This window comes from Styela clava, chromosome 1 (assembly GCF_964204865.1).
Source record: "Styela clava chromosome 1, kaStyClav1.hap1.2, whole genome shotgun sequence".
In the NCBI taxonomy this organism is placed as follows: domain Eukaryota; kingdom Metazoa; phylum Chordata; class Ascidiacea; order Stolidobranchia; family Styelidae; genus Styela; species Styela clava.
The window spans coordinates 24,962,079-24,979,873 of NC_135250.1; the positions used below are offsets into that span (position 1 = coordinate 24,962,079).

A 17,795-nucleotide genomic window follows, 5' to 3' on the forward strand; every position below is an offset into this window, starting at 1 on the left:
CAATTTTATGTTCATGAAGAAATGTTCTGGGGGACGTGTTCGGGGTGCGGTTGCAAAGATAATTAATCCGTTCATCTGAATATTAAATCATTTTTTCAATAACAGTGTACATTGATACCTCGGTAGTCGAACGACTCGATACTCCTAACAATTCGGCAGTCGACAAAAAAAAATCTAGTCAAAAATGTTGCGGTACTCGAAGTGAAATTCGGTGCTCGGACACCCTAGCTCTCCGTCGAGTGAGATGACATCACCCGAATCTCGGTTGCCTCTTGATGATAGTTGTTTAAGCAGCTATTGACGGTTTGCGAAATTAGGACACCACCAGGAGGAAGAAACGCAGCTCTGATTCTACTGATGATTCTATTCACAGTCTGTTTTGAAGAGCTTTCTCATCATTGGACACGGGAACACAATAAAACACAATTGGTGAACTTTTCAACTGACACTTTTTGATTTTCTTTATTGCAGTATAGTGGAATGCACAAAATTAACAGAACTAAATAAGTCGTATATAAGAATGCATGACAATACATGTCTACGGCATAGCATAAGGAGCTCAATACACTTTGAGTGAGCAAGTGAATAGAGACAAATAATTGTTTGGTCCGACTGTAACATGAAAATGTCGATTGACACCAACATGTTTTTTACGGAGTGTTTTATGAAATTCTATTTTTTTTCTTCCATTTTGCGATGTTCGAGTCGATGCCGCATTGCTGAAGTTCATTAGATGTTGTAAGTTTCGTAAGCTGATTCCACTTGTGTTTGCTTAGTTGTCGCAGGAAGAGCTTGTTCGTAACCGGCAGTTTCTTGTAGCACGTTCGAATATGATGGTTGAGAAGCTGTGTCGTTTGGAGAAGTTGCTGTTTAATTGAAAAAAAGTTCTTTTACCAACCATAGCAGAAATATTAATTAAATTTGAAATATTGACGAATAGATGGCTCAAAGTGAGACACCTATTTAAATGATTTCCAATAATATTCTTTTATCACTTAAGAGCAAATGAAAAAAATAATGCGAAATATAACGTTTGTATGACTTCAACGATACAAAAAATATTAAACCCATCTCTGTCATATTTAAGTAGTCTGGGATAATAAGAATGACTCCTAAGAGGCAGTTTCTTGTGTTCTTCCAAATTCACTCAATTTTATGTTCAAATATTTTTGCATTGATGATGAAAGGAAAGCTGGTGAATGTCATATGTACTTGCTAAATGTTTAGAATATTTTATAGGTTGACAAGAAATAATATTTTATGCGTGAAAAGGAAGATTTTCGGATCACACCACCTTTTTCTTGTATAGTTTCGTAATTATGTTCTTTCGCTTCTGCATTTTTCTTCAACTTCTTTATCTGCTTCATCTGTTTGTATATTATTAGGGCAAAGACTACGCAGAAGATCAAAGGAATAAGAAAACCGATCACAAAGCTGACAATGTTGAACTCGAACGATTTATTTTCTATAAAATTTAATAACTTTAACAAAAACTTAAATATTAGAGATTTCTCGAATATTATGGAAAGTCCTATATATTTCATTGAGTGTTTTCCAAATTTTCCTATGTTTTAAGGAAATGAACAGTTTAGTGTCTCACGTGGTTACTGTCATAAACCTTCGATTGGAATATTATAAAGTCCTCGGAACATAATCAGTTAGTATTTAATTACCTTTTCCCTTGAACTATTACCTTAAACTTGATTCTGATTTAGGTTTCGGCCGAAATCATACATCAACAAATTAACATGGTTCTCTAATATCGAACCTTTAATAACAAAAAACTGCCAGTATATTTATCCTATGCCCTATGGTATTTTCACGCTTTTTGCTCTGTAAATACAAGCACTGTAACTTGATTTGCAAAATCTATGCAATTTAATTAAGATAATGCACCGACCACTCTCCATGAATTTTATATGAATGCTTGAATTTTCGTGATTACTTCCAATCGAGTAGAGCAAATGCAAATGTAAATATTTGTGATTATAATAATTAAATTTAATTTATACCCGTTGGATTTCCTATACAAGAATTTTTGTCAGGCCAAAGGCAACTAAATATTTTCATAGATATGCCGAATAATAACGATTTTGTTTTGGTTGAAATGAATACACGTTCAACGCTCGTACACGCTCGTTTTTCCATAACTGCATAACCTTATTTGTTTCGGGTCTCGTTTCCGCTGGTATCGCCTATTTACCCAAAGGATAAACCTATATAATATATATTTTTTAATTTGTTGCTGTCCTCACCTGGAATCTATTCTATTTGTACTATTTCTATCCTTCGAAAAGGGCTTGTGACCATGTTTTTAGAATAAAAGAGAAATTTTAAAAGTAACTCACTCAATAGTATTAACGGACTCGTTAGCAAGCAAATATCATTTACACAAGGCGTTGTTGACACGACGAATACACTACAGAAAGAAATATGAAATAACTTATTAAATACGATTTGAGATAAAAATAGTTTAAACAGCAGCGCGTTCGTTATGCACATCTTGTGTCAAACATTGGTATTTTGACTCTTGTATCGTCGAATAAAAAACTAGCATACCTGTAAGATTTTTCTCTGTCAAGTTTCCGATTCTGTCCTACAAATATTGCATTCTCTCCGACATTTCTCCGCCGCCTTCGCTTCTTAGACAAGGCGTCGATTGTTTGAGTGACGTTACAAGATGATTTCGAACCATCGCCAAGATTGATGACTTTTTTATCGCTAGTAAATCTGCCACGATTATAGAATGGTAAAAAAGGAGAAAAATAAAAGCATGTGCTAGAAGTTAGAAGTAATATTTAAGGGAAGACGGGGAACATGTGAAATTGTGAGATCAAACCATATCTCTGTATAGGTAATTAATGTTTCATTTTACGGGAATTCCAGTCTGTAAGTCATCAGCAAATTTCAATCTGTAAACTCATTTGATTGCTGTCCATGATTATCATATAATAACAGTCATATGTGCTGCGTTTACGGCGTACCCATAAACTGGCAACGCTATGGCGATATATTCTGTTGTTGAGCTCTGTGCCTTGATCAAATCCTCCATCCTAAAATTTGTGTTTTCGTCAGACCATCCATCATTTACGATGATAAATAAACAGCTAAATGTAATGAAAATATTTAGAAAATAAACAAGAGAGCAATGTAAAATTATACTGACACGAAGGTTAAATGACTAATATTATCACCGCATTACCAGCAAATTTCCAGCCAAATGTTAACAGTATTGTGTTAGAAGAAAAAAATAAAATTTATAGCCTTTGAGGGTCCATTTTTAACTGCAGAAAATTAAAATAATCAATTTGTTCGTGATTTCCGGAAAAGAGCCAAAAAAAAAATACTGTTATTTTTGCGCAAAAATGTTAACAACTCAACTGATTTTTTGCTGGAGTGTACTTTCTGCAGTCAGGACGTGTCAATAGCAACAATAATGTTTACTAGGCACAGCGTCTCTTAATGAAGCATTACAGAGTCCGTTGCACTTGGTAGAGCGCACGGCATTGGTAATCGTTTCCAAAATGTGGCATAATCGGTCCGTATTGGTTGGAAGACGAAAAACAATGAGCTTAAACGGTGAATATGGAAAGTTACGCGATGGTGCACAAGGAGTTGTGGATATCACTCAGAATCTTAGACGATGTAGAGATATTAACCGAGATAACAATGGTTCTAGCATTAGGAGGCGACCTTCCACACATCAAATCACACCCCTGGCTGACTGAGAGAGCGATTTAGAGAAGGCTGATCAGCAATCAGCAGTGGCATCGAGTGGCCACCTCATTCATTGGACTTGAACGCCTCACATTTTTATTTGTAAGAGTATTTGGAGGAAAAATGTGTATCAGAAGAAACCTCAAACAATTGAATTAAACAATTTACCCCATTTTCATAGAATTAATTGAGAAATTTATGGATCCGTTTTTTGAGTAATTCCGTATATACATAAAAATTGGCTAATTGTATACTGCGATAGAGCCAATTGTATTTTCACATCACAATACAAACCTCAGTAAACCGTTGCTTTCATCGGGTTTAGTCACGGTTATTTTGCGCATCCCGTTACTGTCGGTGGTGTCATCAGAAGAGATTGGTTTCGCAATTTCTTTCGGAGCTGTTGAAGAAAAAATCGATATTTTTATTACGAAATCGGTTGGTTAAATATATATAATACCAATAATTTAAAAGAAAATAATATACGAATTCGTATAAATCAATTTCGTTTTGACGTAACGCATTGACGGTGCATGTAATTTTCGACTGTTTTCATTGGGGATAGTTAAATCATCAAAATGGTTAAAATGAATTAAAACATGTATTGTATTACAATATAAAGAACACTATATTTGGCATGAACTATACAAAATACAGCGAAATATTATTTATTTTTAAATTTTATTCCAACGAGCATTTTGATTCGTTTGTGGGTAACTGGTCAGTTATGACGTTTTTGCATGTCAACTATCGAATTTCAAAGACAAATTTGCGTATTTTTGCGTATAATGATTCAATAGTCATATACAAAACCTGGTGTTATTATGACTATAATTCTGAATGTTTTCTTTATAAAAAAAACATATACGAGTGTAGGTTGTCCCAAGGCGGTTTGTAAAAAACAAATATTATCTGAACCTTTTGAACCAACAATAAACTGCGGCGTAATAACATTGATATTTCACATTGAAATAATAAAGATCGAAAGTCGCGTAAAATTTCCATAACAAGATCAAACAGTGATTAATAGCTCGAGCACCTATGGTTTGAATTCGGCGCAAAACTTTAAATTAAAAATAAATTAAATATTTCACTCCCATTTTGATCACAAAATTGACTTGGCCAACTTGAGATGGCCATGCCTCATCAATAAAGGGCAATGATTTCATCAAGTAAAAATATCGTTGAATATATTCCAATACATATTTAGCTTTTGGCGCAAAGTTTGTAAAAAACGGAAGACCTACACTGCACATTTGCTACCAATTCTCACCAGAGTGAAAGAGAAAAAGCCGACCAGAGACGAAAAAATATTTATCAGTGAGAACCTAACACTAAAAGTAAGTTGACACAGACTGGAAATTCATTTAACCCCGCCCATTACATAAATTTGCTGTTCAGAAAACATTAGGTCAAGCGGGTTGTCAAAATAGATGCGTTTTTAATACAGATCAATGAAATATGGCCAAAATGCAACTTTATGCGATAATAAATGTTGAACAAGTTGAAATTATGGCTAGCTGTAACACAAGTACAAGCACTGACGTTGAAATCATATTAATATGTTACGCATGTATAGATAAGGACTGAGAGTTATATCTTCTTTATATATATTCTTTGATATAAATTAATAACAAAGAATTCCTGTAGGAACCCAAATAGAGCTACCGTGGTGTACATTTTTGGCTCTGTTTCCATGTCCGGGGCTCCCGAAGTATGCGAATCAAGATTTCGGACATCGGAATGTACTAGGTTAGGGTTAGGCCATAATTTTAGGTATAAATACTACGGGAGGCTTTTGGCTAGTCTTCGAACTGATAATAGGACTAAAGTAAGGAAAATTGGAAACAAATTATCGCCTAACCCTAACCTGTTACCCATGTTACGTTCCGATGTCCCATATCGTCACAGTAATAGCAAAATTGTGTAAGTCATAAAAACTTCTTCAAGATATTATTATGCCATTAGGAGTAAATATTTTCCCATGGTTCAATTGTTTAGTCGTATTCGAAGTTATTCGTATGACGCCATAATGGCGCACTGTGACTTGTAAAAAATGTACCCACGATTTGGGGGCATACGCAACTTTGCAACCTGACTATAGGCCTATCTATCAGTCCGGAAACCAAACATTCCAAAAATGTATGTAATTTATAGTATCTACGATGTCTCATCCCTAAACAGATTTACCTGTTTTAATATCATTATTTTTTGTTGTTCGAAATATCTATTTTATCAATATGACGCGCTCTGCACATGCACTGAAAACAATACTTCCCATAAATATTAAACAAACAATAAAATAGCAATGTATCCTTCAAATAGAGACCAATCAATATGAAATGGAGTGAGAAAGTGGATATCACGAGTGTCCACTTTCCTGTGGTATAGCGTAAATTCAAATTTCAAGTGCTAATTTAGAATATATGATGCAAAAGCTTGAAAAACGCTTTGCCGATGGTTGTTTCGCCTTGTGACGTCGCAATAGTCTTATATTTAAACAATAATAATTCAGTATGACGGAACAATTGCAACAATGTGCATGCCACATTAATCTCTCTTTTTATGTGTTCTGGAATCCCTGGAAAAAAATCCAAGTTAATAGATAGGTGAGCAGCATTGCATGATTAACTATTGTATAAAAATCTGAAAACCGCCAAAAACTGACTTACGCAATTTGGATATTAGCATGGCTATATTTCTTTTTGATTTGATAACTAGTAACTACATTGATACGTGAATATAATTTTCAGATAAGTTTTTATAAAAAAAAACCTGCTGGTTTTCCAATACAATATCCGGTCGCATTCACTGCCTCGCTCAGCCCTGCACATCCGATAACTTGTATTGACACTGTGCAGTTTCTGTTGGGTACCGAAGTAAAAGTTTGCGGTATCGATATGTTGAATGAGTCAATACGGGGAGACTTTATGTTCCATCTTGTTGCAATTGTTGTGCAATATCTCGTGACCTGAGAAACAGATGGATAAATAAAATATATATTCAATAGAACACTAACAAGGAAAACTTTATTGGGCAAGTATGTAGTCGTAGCCGAGGTTTCCAATGAGTGAGTATGTAACCACTGTGTTTTGGACTACTCGTTGCGCTGAACCAAATGCGAATATAACCTCAGTTTTATCTAAGGCATCCAAACTTCAATTTTGACGGACGAAAAATTTGTTCTGTCATATCTATTTTAATATGGTTTAACCTCATCCCAACTCTAAAATTGAAGAGTCATGAAAAAATCATTGCCATTTTATTCGGGACAAGTTTACCCGGACCTATAGCCTTTTTTAATTATTGCCAATTTGTCCAAAGAGTTTGTCCACAAGCATTCAAAACTGCTTTAATTAAATAAATTCTCAACATTTTACATAAACCTAGCTTGGAAGGGGCAATTCGACAATCCTGCCTGAGTGATCCTTTCTCTATTTCTCTAGTTATTACGTACGTCACGTACTTTCAAACCTGTAACTGTTTCTGGTTTTTCATTATTATTCCAAATCCATTGAATAGAACAGTTAGTTGATAGAGTTGCAGATAACACAGGTTTGGATTTTCCACTTGTACTTGCAGTTTTGTTGTCTGAGTATTCATAGCCACACATGCTTTCGGACACACAAGCCTCGACCTTATACACATAAACATATTGGTATTATTATGTATTTTTCTCGCGAAACTTTTCCACATGACACTATAAATTTAAAAATCTAAACACCAACATACCGTTACAAAATATTCTGTTAAGGCCTCCAATCCAATAAGTTCTATATGTTGAGGCGTGATTGATGTAGGAACCGATGAATTCCAATAAACCTCTTTTTTGGTAGTCAAATTCCGTGCTGAGATTCTAAAATGAAGCGAAGTCGATTGCCAGTATATGTAAGTCCTAGTAAATGAACAGACATTGTAGCTGTCGATGGATAGCTATAACGAAATATTTATATATCCACCAAAAATATATTCATACATTTATTATCCCAGTCATAATTTGGTATTAGATATAGTATCAGCTAAATTGCATCGTAGCTTTATCTCTCAGCCATCAACATATTTATATCGACATGTACAGCGAACAATCTATTATATATCTGCTTCATTGGCATTTGTTTAACGTGTAAATGATGTAGTTTTTTGTACCTGTGAATAACTCCGATAGCATTTTTGTTGGGTATCCATGTCACGATCAAACTTTGATTGCATGACGAATTGGTGACCGACGTGATTGATGGATTTCCTTCCACTAAAAGACCGAAATGGATTTCAGTAATTTTGACTGTGCAATTTGCGAATGCGATGATATTTGATCCAAAAATAATAGGAATAATACAATTTAATTGCGAAATAGCAAGTTACTACTGTCGCCTTCAAGCTTTCTGACAACGGCCCCATAGCAATCCGATATAGGAAGTAACACACAGAGGAAGGACCTGTCTATACGAATTGATTTATATCTCCCCTTGCAATCGCCAAAATACAAATATGGTAAATGGGCACTCCGCGACACAAAAGGGATATTTGATCAAATTAATAGTAAAATGTTCTTTTTGTCCGGTATTACCTGATATATATATATATATATATCAAGTATTTATAATGACTTGTACATTTTTATTGTAAACGAATTTACCTGGAACGTTATAGTCAATGCCACTATAAGCATTTGTTATTTTACAGGTGTATGTAGCAATATCGGAAATTGATGCATTCTCTATATGTAATATTGAACCATTTCTTTCGATTTGTTGATAAATTCCATATTGTTTGGGCATATTCGTGACAGGACTAAAGTTTCGGTACCATTGTACCTTCATATCCGTGCATGAATCTCTCAGTCTGCACACTATTTTTTTATCATTTGAGCTAGCATTGATGGAAATGGCATCTGTAAACAATAGATAGGTATTATGATGAGTAAACAACATTTTAATAATGGTACTCTGATAGAACGAGATCATAGTTATACTAAGAACAAATATATATTTATATCGGACTGTACGATTTAAAAATCATGGTAATCGTCTTCGAAGTTGACCCGGATCACTGATTTTTATTGAAATTCAATTTATTCCTATAATATTTGTGAAGTTATTGTTACGGACTTTCAACTGATGACACAGTACATTTTTGGCACAAAGAAGAAAGCTACAATCGATGTGATTCGTTACTAAAATTAACAGAAAGACTTCGCAATATAAGTAGATGCCAGACTATTTCTAAAAATCCGCCCCATTAAACAACGTCTTTTTATAATGAGTAAAAAATTTGAAACCAAAACTATTGCCCGCAATAAATTGAAAACTGACAGAAAGTATTTTCATTTGATGTACACTAATTCTCAATAATCTTGTTTCACACATCTCAATTTTATACCAGCCAAGGTTTTGTATGGTGGCCCATCGTTGTCACGCGTAAAATTAAAAAAAAAATTAAAAAAAAACGTCACGCGTTTTTATTTTGAGAAAATTTGCTTCGGCTTGGGACCAACGTTGTCATGCATAATCCTACGCGCACAAGCGGTGTTCCCTGGGTTTCTAACTACTATATTCAATAAATTTAATATGCAAATGTTCTATAAATTCTCCATGATACAAGTTCACTTAGAAGTATTATATATATTCAAAATAATGATAAGAGAATATGGAATTGAATACGAAAATTCGAGAAATTTGTTTTTACATGTAGAAGGCAATTGAATTGGAGAATGCTGCTAAATGCTCAGTTGGCCGGACACCGATACCGTCTGATCGTACCCCGTACCCAGCATACACTCATGAAACGAGTGCGAGATACGGATAGTCTAGTAGAATATGGAGAATCGAGGAATGGATTGAAATAAATGGTTGAGCCCACGCAATTTATCATTCGTCTGGATCGGTACGTTACGGCTGTACGGTATGCCATACGGTACCGTATGCACATGCCGACATGCACGTTCCATTGAAATCAGGTCTAACTAACCATAATCGCCTTCCAGCCTCGTGGTTGTACGATCAGACAGTAGTGGTTTAGAGCCGACCAATGAGCATATATACAAAAAGTGGAATTTTCCGAATATTTGCTCATTAATCCATTGTGCCCTGCATTTTTACGTCGTCCAGCTAAATGGTTCGTTGCATATGAAGAAAGCACATCCGTTCGCTGCAAAAATCCCTTGTTTCACCTGGGCCGAGTGCGAAATTGGCCGTATTGAGGCTTTTAATTTTCCGATTCGTGTTCGATTTTGGGTTTCGAAGTATGGTACGTTAAAAGCATACTAACTATAAGCATATGCATATTGGGAATACATATCTATTAGGCAGAAAACGTAGTTACAGAACAGAATATGAATTAGTCGCCACGTGGGGTGCGGTTATTGCTGTATTTATTCATTGATATAACATGGGACTTACATATTTATCCAGGGGGAGAGGAAAGCGAAAGCCTAATAAATGCCGAACCGCGGCCTCTCCAAATAGCTCTGTGCTCCATATGAACCCCCAGGCTGCCTGGACTTTGTGAGCTATTCGTTAACTTATTAAAATAACTGATTTTAACTATAAATTACTCAGGGATAACTTGCCATTGAAATTTAAAATTTGCCATTTTCATGTCTTGTGAATTTACACAAAAAAGTTTCTTTTTTATTTTATTATTTATAGTACATTTTGTTATCAAATATGATTTTGACATGTATATTATTTCATTTTAACGATCCTTCATATAGTCTTATATATAGATACTGTTGATTTGGATGCAATTATACTTTGGTAATCAATAGTGAGATATAGAATTTGAACAAGGGTCGCAGCCAGGATTTTTCCAACGGGGTGGGGGGCATACGGTAAAATTAAAACAGTGCGCCAAAAGCTCAATTCACGGCGGCGTGAGGCGTGTAATAAATTAAAAACAATGCGTCGTTCAAAGCGAAATTCCACAGTCACGTGTAGCTCGCCTCTGTTTTCTTGGCGGTGTTTGGTGAATATATACAAAAACACGCTTGCGTGTAGCGCCGATCGAATCATGAAATGTGGAAATTTTACTTATAATTTAATGCTAACTTGGAATTTAATGCTTAATGCTTGATTTTTTATTGTCATTCATTGAATATTTACATGCGCCGTGATTAGTGGTGGGCAAAGCGTATTTTTTATATAAAATTATTCGAATATTTTAACGAACATCGGCGAAGATGTTAAAGACAACTATTGAGGAATGTATTCACTACAAAAATTAATTTTATTCTGATTTTTATCTTCTGTGTTGGATTTGTATCACAGTTACGGTGGTTAAAACCAGTGGTGAAATTTAGCCCGTTCTATAGAACTGTCTCACGGAATTTAATGAGATCAGCGAATCGGTCAGCATTACTAAAAAAACATGTAACAGAACCGGCCGAAAATTATGACTTTTGTGATGGAACCAGCTGACAAAAAATTTGAATCCCACCACTCGTTACGAGTTACGAATTATGTAAAGAGGGACATGGGGCTTTGTATTCATTGATATAGGATGGGGTTAACATATTTACTCATGTGGAGAGGAAAGCCGATTCCCTGCTATTCTTCTAATTTTTGTCTTAGTTTTTATTGTCAAGATATCCCAGACTGCCAGAGTGATTTGAAATCGGATAGCCTTGGGTCTTCGTATGGAGCGCCTTATAAACTATGATTGCGAGAAGCTGTGGTTCGCCACATATTTAGGACTTCTTATCCCTTTCCCTTCCCATGGATAAATATGTACCTAAATCCCATGCTATAATCAGAAATAACCGCACTTGACTTCATATTCTGTGCTATAGCTAATAGATATGCATTCCCAATAAGCATATGCTTATAGTTGGTATGCTTTCAACGTACCATACTTCGAAACCCAAAACCGAACACGAATCGAAAAATTAAAAGCTTCAATACGGCCAATTTCGCAACCGGCGCGGCCGAAGCAAGGGATTTTTGCAGCGAGCGATATGCTTTCTCCATATGCAACGAAACATTTAGCTGGACGACGTAAAAATGCAGGGCACAATGGATTAATGAGCAAATATTTGGAAGTTTCCACTCATTGTATATATGCTCATTGAGCCGACGGACGAGTCTAGCTAGGCTACTTTATGCACACAGTCCTTTTTTATTAATTCAAGTCTGTGCTAGTTGAGTAGCATGCTCCAATTCAATTACCTTCTACACGTAAAAACAAATTTCCCGAATTTTCGTCCTCAATTCTATATTTTTTTAATTTTACGCGTGACAACGATGGGCCACCATAGTTTTGCTAGGTAGAATAGTTAAATCTGTTCTAGTTTATTTACTTATTCCCAAAGTCTCAGTTATATTTTTAGTGAAAGAATTGCCGCCATCGCATGTTATTTATCGGTAACTTTAATTTGAAATTTCAAGACTTTTGCAGGTATTCTATTCGTATTCTATTGGTCATGGTATCGTATTTGTTATCGGTTCGTCTCAAATAAAAATATGTTTATCAGACAAGTTGCGAGAGGAAGAACATAAACAAACTAATTTATGTCGTGTGTTGCATTTTTACAAAAAGCCGACGATCTCGAGACTAGCTCTTCAGGTGCCACATTGGTTTGTGTATTGGTCTCAATCTCAGTGGTCTCAATTTAATGCAAACAGCGATTGCAGGATATATATTTAAAAGATTCGACTGTGAGCGCGGAAAATATTCTTTCTAGTATAACTAGTACAGTTGAAACTTTTTTGGGGTTTCTCAACTTTGAGAGGCCTGAAACGCAAAGTCGGGACTTTCTCGACCCTGGTTATCTCACAATTGTCGTGTATTGAAATACTGCTTTCAATTTTGGGAATCATTACTAAAAACGAAACCGATCTTCTACGGCTATACCTGATAGTCTTGCGTTGCTACTTTAAACAACGATATTTTTGCTTCGTTATCACGCAATTTATCGCATTTTTTGTCATGGTTTAGATTTGAAAATATGAAATAATAACCTGATTGACAAATGTAAAATAATTGATCATAGCAGGGGCTGTCAACCCATTGGTAACTGTTTCTTCCAATCAACAAACAATTTTCCTTACCACCATAATTGTTCGGCTGACCGGGTTTCCTTTAATAAATAAATGTATTTATCAATAAACTTATATGTTCAATATCAGATTCCGGGTAGATTTAATTTGTAGTGACTTGTAGTAATGTATGTAATTGAGCTGGTTGTTACTCACAACGCAGTATATGAAATGTTTACGTTATATTTGAAAACTCCTATGTGCAAATTTTATGAATTTTATATAGGATAAGATAGAAAACACCAAATTGTTGTTTTGTTATTATTTCAGATCTAACCAGTTTTGATATCCCGTTTTTCCTCTCATAATTACGTCAGTACCATCCTGCCATTTCCAATCTCCTTCTGTAGCTCTGTCGTTACCACCAATGAAGTAGGAATTAACTGATCCAACGATTCTGGAGTTTTCGAACAATGATAAATTTTAACCTAATGAGATAAATAATAGCCCAACTGCTTCCTTACTTGTTTTCTAATTTCAACAAACACTCAGATTTTCGCATCAAAAAACGAATTAAGCTATTCAATTAGTAGATTCATTGCCTATGTTAATTAGCCAAGTAAGATGTTAATACAGTTTTACTCAGTGTTGGGAAGACTCGTCTTCATAGACTTTATTACAGTGACAAGCCAAAATTAACTCAACTTGGTCGTCTTACTTCGAGAAAAAAAATTACAAATGACATACAATGTTACACTTTTTGTTGCATCACGCTTTTCCTAATATGACACTGGATGAAGACAAGATTAAAACATTTTAAAACATTTCATAAATGGGAATCACTAATCCGAGTTTACGCTTGTTTTCTATAATGTTCATTTTCGAAAATAATTGTTTGCATGCCTATGTCTTTCAGAACATCGATGTGGATTTTTTCGCATGGTTTGCCAAATTTGGATAAAGTTTTATATAGATTTATTTCCTCATTGAATTGCATCTCAAAAAATTTAAAATATTTTCTGCGTCATTAAACCCTTTGCTTGTAGCCCTAACTTTTCTGCGTTTTGTTGCCATTCGTCTAATTATAATTAATTTATAGGCTCATCAAACGAGTAATTGTGAATTATATACTTGTTAGATTATTTTATAATTTAATCTACTCGTGACTCACAATAAAATAAGACTATTATCGTCAAAACAGCCGTTTGGTTACTATAGCTAGAGCTGCTAGAAGGACTTGTCATGAGAGTCGGGAGCAAAATTTGGAGTTTTTAGAATTAAAAGTTATTCCGTGCACAAGATAACACCCCAATTACTGTTATTAAAAATCAAAAATGCTGGTTTGTTGCATCAATAAATTGGCTGTGATTCTGGCTTGTAATAACTTGAAATACCATATTTATAAACTCACTCAAAAGTTGCATTGATGACATAGGTCATTTTTTGATTATCAACTTTTGCCAAATATCCTCCCAGTGATTCACAGGCAGCTTTTGCTTCTTTGTAATTCTTTCTGGTATCATTGAAAAAAGTGAGTTCATACTGATCCACACATTTTGCTGTCCATGGAACTATATAGAAACAATTTGAGAATAACATTTGGCAACAATGTAATTAATAAAATACTAATCGATCGATTAAAAACGTAAAAATGCTAGTGATGTTACTCAATAATAGTGAGATAGTAATGGGAATTACCGATGGAATCGGTAAAAACCTGCAGAATCACAATTTTTCCGTAATAATTTTTTATGAGAAAATTAGTTTGCTTAGCGCAAAAAAATAATGTTCTTTTACTTCACTTTTGTGAAATAATATGTTATTATATTTCTTTTGCTGTTGATCAATATCACTATAGGATCAATGTCAAGACTATGTTAAAAAATAAGCTTACTTTGTGCGTTTGAGACTCCAAGTATAATTGGCATAATGATACAGAGTAATAATATTCCAAACGTGTTCATTTTCCCAGCATTTCAATATTTCAATTCAAATTTCCAAATACAGCTTAATCAGGATCAATTTTGGATACTTTCCTAGTTCAGATGTATAGCGCTGTCTGAGTTCTCAATTATGGAATTGCTGAAACTATGCTATCCAAATGGTGTTTAAAATATGTATTCTTTTTTATTTAATCAATGACCAGAGTAAATTCAAAATCTCGTATCGGTTTATCTTAGTAATAAATACTTCAACTCTCTAAAACAGCAGAAAAACAATTAAAAAGTTCTTGTTGCCGCTCACTCCCAAATATTAGTTAGTTGTAATGTCGATATAAAAATGCAATAATCAATGAAAATGTTTTTAGGGTGTTCTATTTTAAAGTAAGCTTTCGTGTGCCTGTTTCTATACGAACGAATATGTGGAAAAACTCAAAGATTTCACATTACGCCCTCGTAAGAGAGATAAAAGACACACGACCAACGTTCCGCTACGACCAAATTAGAAAGTTATGTAGTAGAATATTTAATGTAGGTCACTAACCTTTTCAGTGTCGCAATATTCATTGCGGGGCAAAAACGTTTTTACCAGACTTAAGTACCAGCCAAGTTACGATTTACGTTAGTATTTACATACAACATAAAAGGCAAGTGGGACTGGGCAAAATATTCGAACAGCAAACTATTGGAATACCTGGTAATATGTGACTTGGGCACAGCAGGTCAATCGCGCTGAATCAAACGATTAAATTGCATTTGGTTGGTAAAATTCAATTCACCAATACGAATAACAAAGATGTAACATTTCAAAATTTTTCGAGCGGATATATTAATTTGAATATGAAATACCATTAGCTGAGTTCTATCAGATTTCAATGGATACGCAGTAACAACATTTTGGAGGATTTGTTTCGAGGCAAGAAAAAAACATAGATTCGATACAGACAGAAAATGGCAGCGAATTCAGGAACCAGCCATAAAGATATTGTAATTTTTTAATTTTACGAAGGCGTTTTTTGGAAATTTCAGTTGCAAATTCCTCCGTATAATTTTCCTCAGCGAATCGTCGCCAGTGATCTCATAATATCTTTCGAGTTCGTCAGAGCGAGCAGTTCTCAATGTCTCAATAATTGAGCACCCTCGCTATGGTTTCGATTGAATTTTGTAAATATGGATTATAAACGTACTTCGTTAAAATTCTGTTGTTTTTGATTTTATTGCTCCTTTATACAGAGTTCGGTTTACAGTTACCGCACGTTGAGTCCGCAAAGATTTTCCCTGGTGTGAAAATAGTCCGCGACCGAAAAAGGTTGGGAAACACTGGTATAAAGGTATAATATATGAGATCTTGGCATGGCCATGACTACAATTCAAAAGATAATTGATAAAGTGATGTCAAAATTGAAGAAAATGACATATCTGCAATTTTTCATCTCAATTCACTTTTATAAATTCTTACCGTAATAGGTATCGTTCAACCCCATTGCTTTGACGCATTATCACGCAGTTCACGAATCAACTATACCTGCAACCGTTTTCACATTTCACTTTTATTATGCGCAGATAACTTTATTCAAGTTGTCGACCTGCGTCTGCCAGCACATCAACGTAACATAAAACTTATGATACCTTCTAATTTGCGCTATCATATGTTGCAAGACAATACCAACTTTCTTCTAACCCGGGCAGGAGTAATAGTCAGGCTGGCTCATGTCTTATCACAACATTGATGATGCTCAGGATACGCAGGTAGGATTACTAAAAATACCAAAAGAATGTTGCTCTTTCTATGACTGCGGTAAGGTTAATTAAGCTATGTGACTTTCCTACGCGCCCATCATGTAGTGAAACGTCGCTTAGGCATGCATTTAGAATGCACACACAGCGTTTGTATTAACAAATTTGCAAGTGTGCTACCCAATATTTTTCCCCGTGCAAATAATAGGTTATAGTATTTTTAAACACAAAGTGGAAATAGATTCATCATATAAAATATGAAATGTTTTGCCAAAATTTTTGTTGTTGACAAGATACTGCCTTTCTTCGCAACTAATGGGCTAATTGTCAGTACTTGAATATTGAAAGGTCGCCAGAATTTTAACCAACGTTGTTTTATTTCATTATAATTCATAAAATCAATTTTTTGACAGTTGAACTTCTTGTAGATATATTCGAGCATTTTCTTTTATTATTAAGATTATAATTAATATATTGCATATATGGCTAATTCAAAATATTGCTAAAACGAATATGATAACAGTCGTATAATTGACTCAAGCTTGGCCGAAAGGCGTTATTACTTTTGTAGATGAAGCTTGGGAAATAATTAAAATATAAGAAAGGCGATAAGCTATCATGGCTGGTAAATGAACTAGGGTTAGACAATACATTAGAGCAGCAATGAACTCTTGAACCAAATTCAATGCTATGGCGAACGTGATCACATTTTGATATTGTGAATTAACTTATCTCTGCCAGCGTTCTTGAAAATTTGATATAAAACAGTAAGTAAAAGTCTCGATGTATGTATTGTGCAGAGTGGTCCAAACACAGGCCGCGAACCACATGTGGCCCGCAGCTTCATTATCTGTGGCCCGCATCGCATTGGCAGAGTATCAAAAAATTGCATTTGGTGTTGTTTCGTCAGAAAATTCTTTTAGCATATAGTTACATCACTAACGTCACTAAACGAGAATATCGGTCAGAGACCGAAGACTTTTCGATAGACAGTTAGGGGATCCCCCCCCCCCCAAAACCGCTCTTACTCCATAGTGACACCTTGTTTCCCATCACTAATTAATTATTAACTCGCTAATTATACGACATAATTTATCCAAAATTAATAGGCTTCTGGTCCGACATATGATGAATGCACGTGCAAAATCTGGAGCAGATTCAATCTCGCTTTCGTGAGATATCGCGTGCATCTAACAGACAGACATACAGACAAATTCCTATCAACATACTTACCAATTAAAATCGATAAGTAATAACTAGTGTTATGGCTAGTGTTACCACAATTTGTGACTTCAGTGCGAAGCCGATACTCATGGGTATATTGCACCACAACGTGACTTTCGCCATTTCGGTGCTCGGTGTGAGGATACTTGATTTGACGCATTTGAATGGTTGAAAAAATACCTATTGAAATCTTAGTAAAAGGATT

General features: G+C 34.8%; 1 protein-coding gene across 2 annotated transcripts; it reads right to left on the reverse strand.

The window, feature by feature from the left end:
- Positions 1-466: 466 nt before the first annotated feature.
- On the reverse strand, positions 467-16,221 carry LOC120334845 (uncharacterized). 2 transcript variants are annotated; one of them, XM_078112584.1, is made up of 15 exons: positions 16,089-16,221; positions 14,101-14,260; positions 13,027-13,146; positions 12,672-12,790; positions 8,354-8,608; positions 7,864-7,966; positions 7,450-7,573; positions 7,184-7,354; positions 6,493-6,688; positions 4,012-4,117; positions 2,985-3,107; positions 2,560-2,730; positions 2,349-2,419; positions 1,295-1,465; positions 467-866 (listed from the first exon to the last, which is right to left on the reverse strand). In XM_078112584.1, exons 1-15 carry the CDS (start codon positions 16,111-16,113, stop codon positions 730-732), a joined length of 2,052 nt encoding a protein of 683 aa, XP_077968710.1. In that variant the 5' UTR covers positions 16,114-16,221; the 3' UTR covers positions 467-729. The 2 variants fall into 2 exon arrangements, with proteins under 2 accessions (XP_077968710.1, XP_077968708.1); XM_078112582.1 differs by lacking the exon at positions 16,089-16,221 and adding an exon at positions 14,584-14,874.
- Between the last annotated feature and the right edge of the window lie 1,574 nt (positions 16,222-17,795).

What these genes read in the sequence shown, in the direction of transcription:
- LOC120334845 (XM_078112582.1), bottom strand. Translation starts at nt 14,653, where the DNA reads ATGAACACGTTTGGAATATTATTACTCTGTATCATTATGCCAATTATA. An exon ending in TAACAGAATATTTTGTAACG is followed by an intron (nt 7,355 to 7,449) that starts GTATGTTGGTGT and finishes TATGTGTATAAG; the next exon opens with GTCGAGGCTTGTGTGTCCGA. An exon ending in AAACAGTTACAGGTTTGAAA is followed by an intron (nt 6,689 to 7,183) that starts GTACGTGACGTA and finishes TCTGTTTCTCAG; the next exon opens with GTCACGAGATATTGCACAAC.